The 15,298-nt window shown below is 39.1% G+C and overlaps 1 protein-coding gene across 8 annotated transcripts in view; it reads right to left on the bottom strand.

The window, feature by feature from the left end:
- The window catches only part of FAM13A (family with sequence similarity 13 member A), a 326,145-nt gene that overhangs the window by 196,602 nt on the left and 114,245 nt on the right, over window positions 1–15,298 (bottom strand). For all 8 annotated transcript variants that reach the window (XM_061164408.1, XM_061164407.1, XM_061164404.1 and 5 more), the window contains one exon: window positions 13,847–14,000. In XM_061164408.1, coding sequence (XP_061020391.1) covers window positions 13,847–14,000 — 154 coding nt within the window. The remainder of the gene's footprint in view (window positions 1–13,846; window positions 14,001–15,298) is intronic.

The following is a 15,298-nucleotide window of genomic DNA, read 5'->3' as shown; positions in this document are numbered from 1 at the left end:
TGAATTGTAAATGTGTGACTGTGATCTAAAAACTGTAGCCATAAAAGTATGCCAAGCTAAATAATAACTTTTAAAACTGCTTTTATTACTTAACACTTTATGCTTATTGAAAATCTAATCAGTTTCCACTTCTGTAAAGTGCTCATTTGAGTCACGCAAGCAAACAACATTCTGTCATGCTCTATTATCTCTGCTTTTATTAACCATCATTGAATATTTTTTAACCTTCAAACTTGGAACCAATCTAAAAGGCATAGCTCACGATTCAAAGAAAGGTTTGATTTGATGAAATGAGCAAATGAATTTAGTGCTACCTCTGAGTTTCCTGCTGCTCACAATGATAACCTACAGGTCATCTTCACTATGTAAATCTACTTACACAAAGAGACAACACAGCTAAACACAAAATACCAAATGACAACATAAAAACCAAAACTTTTTTTTTCCTATTATGACTTGACTGCTACCCATTTGGAGTATTCTTGAAGGGCTATAGAAAAGGCTAGGAGTAGTAAAAACATGTAGAACTGGAGTCAGAAGAACAGAATTTAAGTCCTCCCCTGACAAAAAATTGCTGTAATAGGTATAGAATGAATAATGTATAAATTTTCATGGTAGTGATATTCCAATTAAAAACTGTAATTTTGATTATTTCTATACTTTGCTTATGATCAGTACTTTGAATTCAAATTCCAGCTGTCATTTACTGCTACTCACATTGAATAATTTACTCTTTAGATTTCCTTATCTGCAAAACAGGATTAAGATCACTTACTTTTCAGGATTACTTTGAGAAGTAAATGAGATCATATGCACAGAAGAACCTAGCACAGTGTCTGCCATGAAGTCCCCCTTCTTCTTTTCATCCCTTTGTTCCTGCACTGATTTTATTTGTGTGTTGTAGACTTTAAATTTCTTTAGGGACAGAGCTATATCTTATTTATTTTCTGAAGAGGCCCAGCACATAGTCCTGATCTTTACACAGAGTAGGCATTAAATTTTTTTAAAAGCTGAGCAAATTTTTTAAACAAGTGAACAAACATGTATTGAAGCTAATTTTAGATTATAGCTCTAAATGAAAAATGGAGACATGAAATGTTTTTGAGCATGGAAAAGACATGGGAAATATACTAGGAAGTTTATGTGATGTTTATTTGAGAAATATGAGAGTTTATATGAGAAATAACTCTATAGGAATAAACTTTGTAGTCAAACTGCCAAAACATATATTGATAAGTGAGCAAGTCCCTTGAACTAATCATCTTGGAAGGCTGTTCTAAGATTTTTCCTTTTGCTCGTGACATTTTAAATAACTGCTTTGAGAGCTTGCATATGAATCACAAGGGAAAATGAGCATAATATTTTATAGCCAGATTTCAGTTTTAAAACCAAAAGAAGTTATTTAATCACTACCCCCAAACTTAGTGATCTGCTGTGGCTCGAAAGGACTACTGACTATTATCTATAAGCAGATAAACATTAAAGTACAAAGATTTCTCAGTCTAATAGTACATAGAAAAATATGACACATGAATGACATATATTTGAAGACAATTTTAAAATAAATTCCCAAAGATATACTGAGTAATAGCAACGCTGTCTAGTAAAGACAGTTTCACAAGATGTTTATTTGGAATAGAATGAGATTTATCTAACTACTTCTAGAGAGATATTTAGTAACATTTTTAATCATATTATTTTGTGAATGTATATATATGAGGCTCTACATTAACCATGTTAAATATATATACTTAAATATGCACAAAATACACAAATAATATGGCTATGCTAGCTAGACCAAAGTCACAGCTTTCCTGTCCACTTCAGTATCAGCCACCCTCCTGGGTAAATACAATGAAAAACTATCAGCTTCATCATCCCTACCATCTCTTTCCTCCATGTCAGTCACTCATTCTCACAAACACAACTTAAACCTTATCATCCCTCCAGATCACTCCACCTCCAAAATGACTAATGCAAACATCCCACTCTGTTCACAATCCCCTACTCTTCTAGCTTGCTTATCTACTCTCATCTTAAACATTCTTCAGCCTAATTGGAGTCTCCAGGGCCTCCTATGGTACTGCTTTTTTATATCCTAACTTACCTTTCAGCTCCTCTCCCCACCTTCACTGCTACTACCCAGGTCTAAGCCACCATAGTTAGTTAATGTGTCTATTGTGATAAACTCCCAATGGATCTCCCTGCTCCTGCCTGTCCTCAACAGTCTACTGAGTCTATTCTTGGCCGAGCAGTTAGAGTAATCCTTGGAACAGATAAGTCCTGTCGGGGAACTCTTCTGCTCAGTACTATCTAATAGAACGCTGTTAGAATAAAGATCAAAGTCCTAGTAATGACCTGTAAAAGCATACATGATCCGGTCCCTTGTTGCCTATGTGACCTCATTTCTTTTCACTTTTCCCTTGCTAACTGTAATCTAACCACAGCCTTCTCAACTCTACTCTGCACATAGTTCGGGAACACTGTACTGCTCTTCTTGCGGGTGGTACTTTTCTCTCAAGGGTCTTCATGGTTTACTCCTTCACGTCCCTCAAGTTTCTGCCCAAACATCCCTTGTCAATGAAACATTTTGACCATTCTGTTTCAACGCACAAATGACACTCCCCTACCGCACCAGCACTACTCCCTCTTTCCTTGCTTTTTTCCTACAGACATATTACCATCTGAAAAACTACATTCCCTTAATTTTTGGTATTGCCCATTGTTTGCTGCTGCTGCTAAGTCACATCGGTTGTGCCCGACTCTGTGCGACCCCATAGATGGCAGCCCACCAGGCTCCTGTCCCTTGGATTCTCCGGGCAAGAACACTGGAGTGGGTTGCCATTTCCTTCTCCAATGCATAAAAGTGAAAGTGAAAGTGAAGTCGCTTAGTCATGTCCATGGACTGCAGCGTACCAGGCTCCTCCGTCCATGGGATTTCCCAGGCAAGAGAACTGTAGTGGGGTGCCATTGCCTTCTCCATGCCCGCTGTTTACTGTATTCTCATTAAAATATAAGATTCATAAGGGCAGAGACTTTTGCCTCTCACTCACTGATGTAGTCCCTATTCCTAGAACAATGCTTTGCACGTGGTAGGCACCTGATGATTATTTCATGAATGCCACTTAGATTTCATGGTCCATTATTTCAATCATATTTTTTGTCACCAAATTTTGTGTATATAAATGTCTAGGTGATTATGTTAATTCTTGAAGACAATAAAGGAAAAGTTTCATTCAAGTTGGGATTTAAATCATCTTATGAGAGAACTCCAAAATTATTCTCAAGCTAGAGAAATTAAGCCAGGGATTGAACCCATGTCTTCTGCACTAGCAGGTGGGTTCTTTACCACTGAGCCTCCAGGATAGCCCTTATAAACCATGGCTATTAGATGCCTACTTGAAAGATGTGATCCTCTTAACCCAGTTATTCAGAAATACAGCTTTGACCTTCCAGTTCAGTTCAGTTCAGTTCCTCAGTTGTCTCTGACTCTTTGCAACCGCATGGACTGCAGCACGCCAGGCTTCCCTGTCCATCACCAACTCCCAGAGCCTACTCAAACTCATGTCCATTGAGTCAGTGATGCTATTCAACCATCTCATCCTCTGTGGTCCCTTTCTCTTTCCGCCTTCAATCTTTCCCAGCATCAGGGTATTTTCCAATGAGGCAGTTCTTTGCATCAGGTGGCCAAAGTACTGGAGTTTCAACTTCAACATCAGTCCTTCCAGTGAACACCCAGGACTGGTCTCCTTTAGGATGGACTGGTTGGATCTCCTTGCAGTCCAAGGGACTCTCAAGAGTCTTCTCCAACACCACAGTTCAAAAGCATCAATTCTTCAGTGCTCAGCTTTCTTTACAGTCCAACTCTCACATCCATACATGATCACTGGAAAAACCACAGCCTTGACTAGGCAGACCTTTGTTGGCAAAGTAATGTCTCTGCTTTTTAATATGCTGTCTAGGTTGGTCATAACTTTTCTTCCAAGGAGTAAGGGTCTTTCAATTTCATGGCTGCAGTCACCATCTGCAGTGATTTTTGGAGCCCAAAAAGATAAAGTCTGCTACTGTTTCCACTGTTTCCCCATCTATTTGCCATGAAGTGATGGGACCAGATTCCATGATCTTAGTTTTCTGAATGTTAAGCTTTTTTTTCTTTTTCACTCTCCTCTTTCATTTTCATCAGGAGTCTCTTTTGTTCTTCTTCACTTTCTGCAATAAGGGTGGTATCATCTGCACATCTGAGGTTACTGATATTTCTCCCAGCAATCCTGATTCCAGCTTGTGCTTCCTCCAGCCCAGCGTTTCTCAAGATTTAATCTGCATATAAGTTAAATAAGCAGGGTGACAATATACAGCTTTGGCGTACTCCTTTTCCTATTTGGAACCAGTCTGTTGTTCCATGTCCAGTTGTAACTGTTGCTTCCTGACCTGCATACAGATTTCTCAAGAGGCAGGTCATGTGGTCTGGTATTCCCATCTCTTAAAGAATTTTCCAGTTTGTTGTGGTCCACACAGTCAAAGGCTTTGGCATTTATTGACTAATAAAGCAGACCAAAAAAAAAAAAAGGCACTTCCATTTAGGCTCTTCTTTAGAAACTACAATAAAAACAATGAAGAAGAAAAGAAAGCTCCACCTTGAATAAGAAAGGGCCACAACTATAGGTAGCCGATCATGAATACTACTTATCAAATTCAACAAAATGTGGACCAAAAGGCCGACAGCCAACATATAATCTCCAGTGGATCTCCAGTGGACTACAGATTTTTCCAAATATCACAGTTCTAAGAGGTCTATCCAAAATTCCTTTGACTGAAGTAACTAGATCTGGTGGACATGGCCAAACCATTAAAAGAAAAACAAATCTGAAGGGCCCAAGGTTCACTTCCAGAGAATCACAGGGAAAACGGACTTGAAGGAGGGAGCATGCAGGTAAACCTCTGTCCTTATCTTTGTTTTGACTTCCTGATAGAGGAAGCCTGTCTGGAGCTGAGGCTGATGAAAGTGTTGCAGAAGCCGTGATCAGTTTTGTAGCTTTGACCAGAGTCAGCTGAGCAAAAATAGATATTAGGCGACTGCACTGACAGCCTGTTACAAAAATGTTTTACTGAGTCACATCAACTTCCTACTCATGTCAAAGGGATAAAGTAAAAATCTAAAGTACAGCTTAGATCAAGTCCATCCTGTTCTTAAAATCTTTCATCATTCTCCAACTCCTACACGTTTTAACTACTGAGCTGAACTCTATCCTAATTTAACACTAGTACCTAGCTTTCTCCTGCTACTTCCTATGGTCCAGCCTGAAATGTTCAGTCACCACTACGTGAAACTTCAAGTCTTAAAGCATACTCTTCTACCTAGAAGGGCTTCTGTTCCCCACCTTGTTTCCTCTCCCCACTAACTTGTTGAAATTCCTTGTCGTTTTTCACATAGGCACTTAATAACCCAATCATCCAAGAAACTTCCACTTAAAATAGTTTTATAGTTTACAAAATAATTCATTTTTAAAAAGCATATCTGGAAATATACCTTAAACACTAAGATCACTCACCTAGAGCCAGACATCCTGGAATGTGAAATCAAGTGGGCCTTAGGAAGCATCACTACAAACAAAGCTAGTGGAGGTGATGGAATTCTAGTTGAGCTATTTCAAATCCTAAAAGACAATGCTGTGAAAGTGCTGCACTCAATATGCCAGCAAATTTGGAAAACTCAGTAGTGGCCACAGGACTGGAAAAGATCAGTTTTCATTCCAATCCCAAAGAAAGGCAATGCCAAAGAATGTGCAAACTAGCGCACAGTTGCACTCATCTCACACATTAGTAAAGTAATGCTCAAAATTCTCCAAGCCAGGCTTCAGCAATAAGTGAACCATGAACTTCCAGATGTTCAAGCTGGATTTAGAAAAGGTAGAGGAACCAAAGATCAAATTGCCAACATCCACTGGATCATCGAAAAAGCAAGAGTTCCAGAAAAACAACTATTTCTGCTTTATTGACTACGCCAAAGTCTTTGACTGTGTGGATCACAATAAACTGTGGAAAATTCTGAAAGAGATGGGAATACCAGACCACCTGATCTGCCTCTTGAGAAAGCTGTATGCAGGTCAGGAAGCAACAGTTACAACTGGACATGGAACAACAGACTGGTTCCAAATAGGAAAAGGAGTACGCCAAAGCTGTATATTGTCACCCTGCTTATTTAACTTGTATGCAGAGTACATCATGAGAAACGCTGGGCTGGAGGAAGCACAAGCTGGAATCAGGATTGCTGGGAGAAATATCAATAACCTCAGATATGCAGAGGACACCACCCTTATCGCAGAAAGTGGAGAAGAGCAAAAGAGACTCCTGATGAAAGTGAAAGAGGAGAGTGAAGAAAAAAAAAAACCTCAACATTCAGAAAACTAAGATCATGGAATCTGGTCTCATCACTTCATGGGAAATAGATGGGGAAACAGTGGTAACAGTGACAGACTTTATTTTTTTTGGCTCCAAAGTCGCTGTAAATGGTGACTGCAGCCATGAAATTAAAAGACTCTTACTCCTTGGAAGAAAAGTTATGACCAACCTAGACAGCATATTAAAAAGCAGAGACATTACTTTGCCAACAAAGGTCTGCCTAGTCAAGGCTGTGGTTTTTCCAGTGGTCATGTATGGATGTGAGAGTTGGACCGTAAAGAAAGCTGAGCACTGAAGAATTGATGCTTTTGAACTGTGGTGTTGGAGAAGACTCTTGAGAGTCCCTTGGACTGCAAGGGCATCCGACCAGTCCATCCTAAAGGAGACCAGTCCTGGGTGTTCACTGGAAGGACTGATGTTGAAGCTGAAACTCCAATACTTTGGCCACCTGATGTGAAGAGCTGACTCTTTGGAAAATACCCTGGTGCTGGGAAAGATTGAGCGCAGGAGGAGATGGGGACCACAGAGGATGAGATGGTTGGAAGGCATCACCGACTCAATGGACGTTAGTTTGGGTAAACTCTGGGAGTTGGTGATGGACGGGGAGGCCTGGAGTGTTGTAGTCCATGGGTCGCAAATGTCAGGGAATGTTTGACGGGAGGATTCCTACGTGCTGTCTCTCATGAGTCCTTTGTCTCTCTTCAACCGGAACAGCACACTGCTCCCAGGGACTGAGGTCATTGTGTGAGGCAGGCTTGGGTCTCCTTTAGTAAACATTCTCTTTAGGACAAAACTGCTTAGTCTCGTTCCCCTTTCTTGAGATATGGATTGTGTCCTGACCTTGTGACTAACATTACCCCTTGTTCCCTTGGTAATGGTTGCTGTACGTTTGGTTTTCTGATCTCTATCATTCCCGAAAGAAGTTTCTTGTACCACAGCCTATATACTCATAGGAAAATCATTAAAGCACCTTTGCTCCACCAGAGCTTAGGTCCCCGGGTCTTTTCTGTCTCTTTCTCTCTCTCTCTTTCTCTCTTTCACTTTCTTATCATCGACTCCGTACCACAAGGTTCCAGTCCATTCAAGGACCCCAACACGCAAAGAGTCTGACACAACTGAGTGACTGAACTGAACTGAACTGTCCACTGAGGATGCAAGCAGATACTTGCTTCCCAAAGACTAATTTAACCATACAGAGACAACTAGAAATACTGAAGAGCAAGAAATGTCTAGAAGTAGCAAGTGCTCTGTCATGAGTAACACATCTGATTGGTAACTTTATTTTTCTGCTTTTGGCCATTTTCCTTCTATGATCAAGCCTGATTCCTTTAACGTAAAGGGTAGTAAGGTGATGTGACTCTAATTATTTATTTTAAAGCTAAAATTTATTAAAACCTTGCCATCATTATCTAATTTAATCATAGCAAACAACAGCTAAATTAGTTACAAATATTTTCCATATTTTACAGATGAGGAAACCAATGCTGAAGGAGAGATTAAATAATTTTCCCAGAGTCACACCAACTGTAAGTTTTAAGTCAATGTGATTCCAGAACTAGAATTCTTACTTACCTCTGTATCCTAAACTTATCAATATATTTACTGAATTATCTCTGCACAAATCATTTCAAAATAAGCCAATGGCTTCATCTGTAATACTTCACCCTGTCTGTAATACTTCACCCAAGCCACCACCTGATTCCAGCCAAAAATAAAAAAGGGCAATACTTTTCATTCCTATTATACCTAACTGGCTTTGAAAATACTTTCACAAGCATTAACGGTTTAAATTACACAGCAAATCTGCAAGACTTTCACCATTTTATATAGAGGGAAGAGGTACAGAGATACTATAATTCACCCAGTCACACTGCTAAGTAGCCAGGATACAGATATAAGCTTTCTTAACCTAATATCAGTGCTCCTTCCAGAACAGTTAAAGACTTAAGAAGTATCTGAGATATTTTCCAAGATATGGAAGGATGAAGTATTCAGTGAACTGTCATGTTGCCCAGGTTCATTCAGATTTGAAGACACTTATTGTTATTACTTTCATATTATGTAGAAATTATGATCATAGACATTATTTTCAGTAATATAATGAGTCCAGTCATAGATCAAGGAATTTTCAATGTCAGGCACTGTGCCCACCAGTTTCACAAGCCCAAGGCCTGAAATGACATGGTTTCTATACTTTGATCTACCAATGACTGTTGGCACATCAAATATATGAGTGAGAGTGGTGGGGAAACAGTGGGGAGAGGTAGGGGGGCTTCAAACCAAGGAAAGTTTTGTTTGTTATACTAAGATTGAGAAGTATAGTATAAGGATAGGTGAAGAGCATCCACTGAAGAATTTTGATATGGGAAGCAATATGGTCATATTTGCATGACAGGAAGTGCCTTAGGCAGCAGAAGAGGGAAGACCGTGTCAAGGGGCAGAGTAGAGTTAGGAAAACCAGCAAGAAGGCTATTGCAGCAGAGTCCTGAGAATGAATCAGTTCCCAAATCTGGCTGAGTATTAAAATTGTCAAGGAAGTCTTAATAAAATACAGATTTTGGAGGCCTGCCCTGAGTTTTCTGACTCAATCTGGGTCACGAGGTGAACGTGCTAATGGGCCAGGTGTAGAATTCTCCTGGCTGGATGAGAGGCAATAAGGAAGCACCAGTGAGGGTGGGAGAGATTTATGAGATACTTAAGCAATAGAATAAACAGGTTTTAGTGACTGATGGACATCAACCTGGAGTGATTATGTGGACAGATGGGCCATTCATTATGCCCATCAGATGGAGTATTCAAACCTTCAAAGGCAAGGAAAATGATGAGACAATCCATGGGGCATGCAGGTACAGGTAAGCACTAGATAGGTAGATATAGATGTATGGTGTGCCAGGGAGTGCTCTAGGTTGAAGACCTAAGAGTGAACTTAGGAAATAATGTTTAATTCTGACTAAAAGAAGGAAGAATTCTCAAAGGAGATGGAAGAGAGGTCAGAGAAATAGGAAGAAGACAAGTAAAATTCAAAATTCATTCAAGCATTTAATAGGGAAAGTCTGGCATGGGGACAAAGTATAAAGGGTCTAAATTCCATGTAAAGAAATCTTGATGGTCTATTGTCAGCAAAAGCGGGGGAAGGCAAAACAATAATGGCAAAGGGTTTATTTACTTAAGTCAAGAGTATGATATAGCAAGATTTGTTTTGAGGGAACATTATTCTATCACTGGTAGAAAGGAGATGGGGATAGGGTGAGTCTAGAAGTGGTGGCAGAACAGTTTGAAATTGTGTGGCAGTAACAAGGGGCTTCCCTGGTGGCTCAGAGAGTAAAGAGCCTGCCTGCAATGCGGGAGACCTGGGTTCAATCCTTGGGCCCGGAAGATCTCCTGCAGGAGGAAATGGCAACCCACTCCAGTATTCTTGCCTGGAAAATCCCACGAACGGAGGAGTCTGGTGTGCTATAGTCCATGCACCGCAGAGAGTCGGACACAACTGGGTGACTAACAAAAACACCAAAAGAAAAGGGCCTAATCTAAAACAGTGGTAGGGGGTGGACACAAGTCACCCAGTTCAAGGGAAATGTCTAAGGCAGAATGTTAGTCCCTGTGGGAATGCTAAAGGAAAACAAGTAACTGCAACCTAAGGTTTCCAGCTCAGCAGGCTACAGGCTGAGAAACTCAGGCTGCAGAGCGCAGAATGCAGACAAAGTTGCAGAGATGATGTTGTGGGTGTGAGAAATTTCAGGCACCGTATGGTGTGTTACGGGTAGTGAGAAATATGGCTCTACTGTTCTTCTGATAGGTTGGGGCTAGTTACGATTTCTAAGTCATCAGTAGGACGATGAGTAAAGTAAATGATAGTTACCATGGCAAATACATATTTTAGTGAAGATAAATGATGGCCAGTGGGGATTGTCAGGACAGTGTGGATGCAGTATTCAAAATAAAATTAATACTACAGATACTGCCTGACCTATACCAAGCTCAAGGATACCTATACTGTTTATTCTAAGTACTATTGGTACACACAGGAAATCAGTCTGTGGGTTTTTGTTTTTTAAATGTTGGCAATCATGTCATACTGACATCTCATACTGTGTTAGACGTTAGGTAAAATTCATGTATGGCTTTTAATTGAACTATTAATAACTAATTTTGGTCTCCTTTTGGCTATGAAACTAAACCTAGGACTTTCCAGCTGTGCTGATGCCATGAGACATGATGTTTTCGTTGCAAGAGACAGACAGCTAAACTAAAAGTAGTTCATCTTATATGGGCATTTACTTCCCTCGTGTAACTGAAAGTTCAGAGGTATGTGTATTGAGGGTTGGCTCAGCAGGTGAGCAATGAGGAGGAACCGAGGCTTTTTTCTCTTTTAGCTGCCAACCTCAGTGAATCAGCAGTACGTTCATCAGGGGCAAAAGGCGGTGGCAGCAGCACCCTGCATTCAGCCTTCCCATGAGAACATCTGAAAGCAGGATAACTCCATCCAGAGGCAACCACAACTCTGATCTCTCAAATCATTCTCTTTTCTGAAATCAGGGATGAAAATACTTCCTAGAAGCCATCTGCCCCCAGCACACTTTCCCTTTCATCTCTTAGGCCTGAACTGTGTCACAGTTGACACCATTTAGTCAATCACTGACTAAAGATGATATTATTATGGACCATTTATGATTTATCCAACTGTTGGGGCTGAGGGAGGAGCCTGTCTGACCTCAGCACACTGCTGCAGGCTCAAATAAAGCAGGCGATTTTTTTTCTTGTTAAGCAAGGAAAAATAGGGGAAGGGCCATACACACACACACACACACACACACACACACACATTTTCTTGGTCTACATATCCAGCCATCCAGTGTCTGACCTATTCTTCCAGCTTTATTTCACTCTCAAAAGGGATAAGTATGTGCTTGTTAAAATACTGAGAATTAAAAAAAAACAAAAAAACCCTGAGAATTTACACAAACAATTATAGAGAACACCCCTGAACAAAACAGCAATCTAGATTCCAACACTCAGAAAAAGTTCTTCATCCAGGTCCAAATGAATCCAAATTTACATGTGTCTGGGTCCCCATTTTCACTTAGCCCACAAGGGACATGAGAACATCATCTAACTCTGTGTCCTACCCTGGGGCACAGAGGTGTGTCAGTGGGTATGTTTAGTACTTTGCCTCCTTAAAAACCCTTTTCTCTGTCTCAGTACTTTTCAGGAGCCTCAGTTTATTCTTAGCTCAGATGTTTCATGTCTCCTTCACTTCAGAGTATTTATCACTTGTTCTGTGCCCGTTTCCTCTTTTTGGCTACATCCTTCCAGAAACTGAGCTCATGAGAATGAAACCTTGTTTTTCCTCGTTGCTCTTCCATTTTCCAGTATGTTAATGATACCACTCTGAACCTCCCAATCCCTCTTCAATCCAGCTTCCTTTTGGCTTATTCCCAATGTTTCTATGATCTTGGGAATTTTAGAAAAATCTGCTTTCTAAACAATGTCCAGGTATACATATCTAACCATAGTTAGTGTATTCTTTATTGTTATGGATCTTAAAATGGCCCTGGTCCATCCCATTAAACTAGTTTCCATAACTTCCACTACATATTTATTGGCTATAAAGTCCAGAAAACCATGCTCCCTTGATGGTTTATTTACCATGTGAGAGACAAGACTATTAGCAAGTTCAGCAAAAAAACACATTAAATATTCTGGTTTAACAGAATGATGTTTCAACATATAGACATCGAGTTTCCAATGAGGACATTTATCTGCTTCTAGGCCAGATGTGAAACTTGCATTAGGAGAGTAGCAGTCATATTCAACCACCTGAGATATCTATATTTGATTCATTCAGTATTATTAGTTTATCTTTCTTGTATGCTCATATTTAAACCTAGCAACTCAAGGATTTCCAAACAGGGCACTCTGCCAAAGATCTCAACAGGTGTTATTTTATTTATGCAACATTTAAGCTCCTGTTGGCATATTCTAGTGATTATTGGTATCTAAGCAAGTTTGTCTTGCCTACAAAATCATACTAATTTATTTTTATTCTATTTTAGGTTTACTATATTATCTTATCAGCCATAGTTAAAACATATGTGTGTTAAAAAGTGTTTATCAGAGATACAGCTGAAACAAAGTCAATCCTTTTTTAATATTTGAAAAAGAGACCCTCTAGAAAGCATTATTGGAATTAGAAGAAACATATTTAGGTATATTTTTTCTATTTAAAATTATTTTTCATAGCAAAATTGATACACTTTTTTTTTTTTTTAATATTCTCTTGTGAATCCCTGATATTTTCTCAGCTACCATGTAACTTTCATTTTAGACTACACTTGATATTCTCCAAAGCAGCTCCTTGTATCTGGGCACTGTTCTTCCCTTCCCACAAATTTCAGTTTAAAGTTCTCTTTATCAGGTTGGCAAGATTCCCATCAAATGCATTCCTCTCATATGGCCTCCATTTCTTACAGGGAGTCTGTTGTATTCACACACAAGCCCTCGTTAAGAAAAGCTCACTTTGGCCTTCTTTTAGCTGTTTTGGTTGAGTGCCACATGATAGCCCTTGTTTTTTCATTTCTTCTTCAAAGTCACGCCTCAACTGGAAGAAGAGATGAAAATACTCCTTCAGTGCCCAAACCAAGTTCCTCCAATTTTACCATGGAGGGCCATATGAATCAACAAGAGTATACTGTGGTCTGTAATGTGGGAAGTCTCAGGACACCTCCTGAGGAACCTCCCCTATCAGTTCCATCAAGATTTACCTCAATATGAATGAGAAAGGAATAAGATGCCCTCCCTCTAGTCGCTACCTAAAGCACTTGGCTTGGATGATCATCCTCTGACCCTCAATAGTAAATCTGTAGAGACTTACAGGCATTTACTTAACATGAGACAGATACATTATACATTATCAGCCAGCATGTAAAAAGATTTAGAGACTATTGTCAAGATTCCTTTATCAGTTTTAAAACTACTCTCGGTACTGGTGAGAGTTACCAAGGATCATATATATGGTACTTTCAATCTGAGGTTGAACTTGGAAGTGTGCCAGGCACAAGAGAGACAAAAAGACAGAATAATACTGTCTTCAGGAATTTGCAGCTTACTCAGTAAGCTAACACTGGTGGACACAGACTTAAGCACGTATCTCTGCTGTAAAACCAGGCTTCCATAAAAATGTGGTGTACACAACTGACCACAGCACTGGGCTCACATAAGTGCTTTTGAGATATCTTACAGCAGCAAGGAAACATCAAACCACAATTATTCTTCAGTCTTGGAAGAATATATATCAGTTTCACAAACAACACAAAGAACAGACTTCATAAAAAGGACTCAACAAACACAGGAATAAATATCTGAAGGTATTCATAAGGAATTTTTTATGACAGAATGATTACCATTCAAAATTAGCAATACTAAAAATTAAACATCAAAGTTGACTTACTTTTACTATGATTAGCCTTGCCAGGTTTTCACACCTCTGGTTATCATTTTCCATACATTCTACTTCAAACAGGGTATTATAATTTTCTAATATTTTAGCCATTATCTTGTTGCAGAGATCTTGTTCTTTCACACCTTCAAGCCCAGGTGGCACACTAGAAATAAGGGGGAAAAATTGAGAGCAATTACTCTGTAACAGCACAAGGCCAGCACGGCTGACTCATGCTTATACTTCTACATTTCCTGAATGATTGATCAGCCTTCTTAAAAGGACACTGGGGTTTTCAATAAGCTCTGTGGTGATACACAGGTATTGTTGGGACAACTGGCAAGTTCCCAGGATCTGAATTAATAGCTTGTGCTGAATAATAAAAGTACATCCTGTTCCGGAAGAAGGTGTAGGTTAACATGGGTGCAATCAATAATGCTTTGTATATATTAGAAATTGTTACACATAAAGCATTAACATTTATTTTTTAAAGAGAGCAAAAGTTAGAATAAGTGTTACAACAAAAAGAATGAGTGTTTTATCATGTTAGAAACACTCAGTTACACAAATAATAGCAATATGATCTTTATTTAAGTATTTCTTAGATAATTCACAAAAGGCATAAAACTTAAAGGAAAGGATAAGATACTTCTGGGAAAAATACCAGTAGTTGTTGAAGATTATGCACATGGAAGATGTATTATTACTAGTTGCTCTTCTTTGGGGTATGTTAAATTTTTCCAGAGTTTAAAAAAAAAGTATACAAATCTGAATGCAGAAGACACTATGTACATATATATATGAGGGGGGGAAGACAAGATATAGATTGAAAGAAATATCTATAGATTGAAAGAAATATCTCTTTAGTAACATGGGTAATGGGTATAGGATTTAGTAATTACACTGCTTAAAGAATTCTTACTAATCAATAAGAAAATAAATAATTATTTTTAAAAAAGGGAGAGAAAAAACAAACTGACAAACTCATCTAGAAGAAGACACATGGACAGTCAAGAATATTAAGATACTTAACCTGATTGAGTAACCAGTGAAATACATCAAAAAGCAACAAAGACGTATCAATTAATATCCATCTGTATTAATTTCCTACAGCTGCTGCAACAAAGCTATGACCAATTGCGTGGCTTGAAACAGAAATTTATTCTGTTACAGTTCTGGAGACCAGAAGAGTAACATCAGTATCACTGGAAAAAAAATCATACATTCCACAGAGGCTCAAGGGAGAGAATATGGCTGGCAGCATTACTTGGCTGTGGCCACATCACTTTAATCTTCAATAAAGGCCAACATCTTCAAATTTCTCTTTACTCCACCTTCATATGACCACCTCCTCTGTGTGCATGTCCAATCTTCTGCCCCCTTATAAGAATACATGAGATTGCCTTTGGGCTGGGGCTAAGATACTTCATTCATGTCTGACTCTCACTGCCCACACAAATAATC

Source organism: Dama dama, chromosome 17, assembly GCF_033118175.1.
Source record: "Dama dama isolate Ldn47 chromosome 17, ASM3311817v1, whole genome shotgun sequence".
NCBI lineage: Eukaryota > Metazoa > Chordata > Mammalia > Artiodactyla > Cervidae > Dama > Dama dama.
Note: the sequence above shows the minus strand (reverse complement) of the source record. Positions and strands in the feature narration are given on the sequence as shown.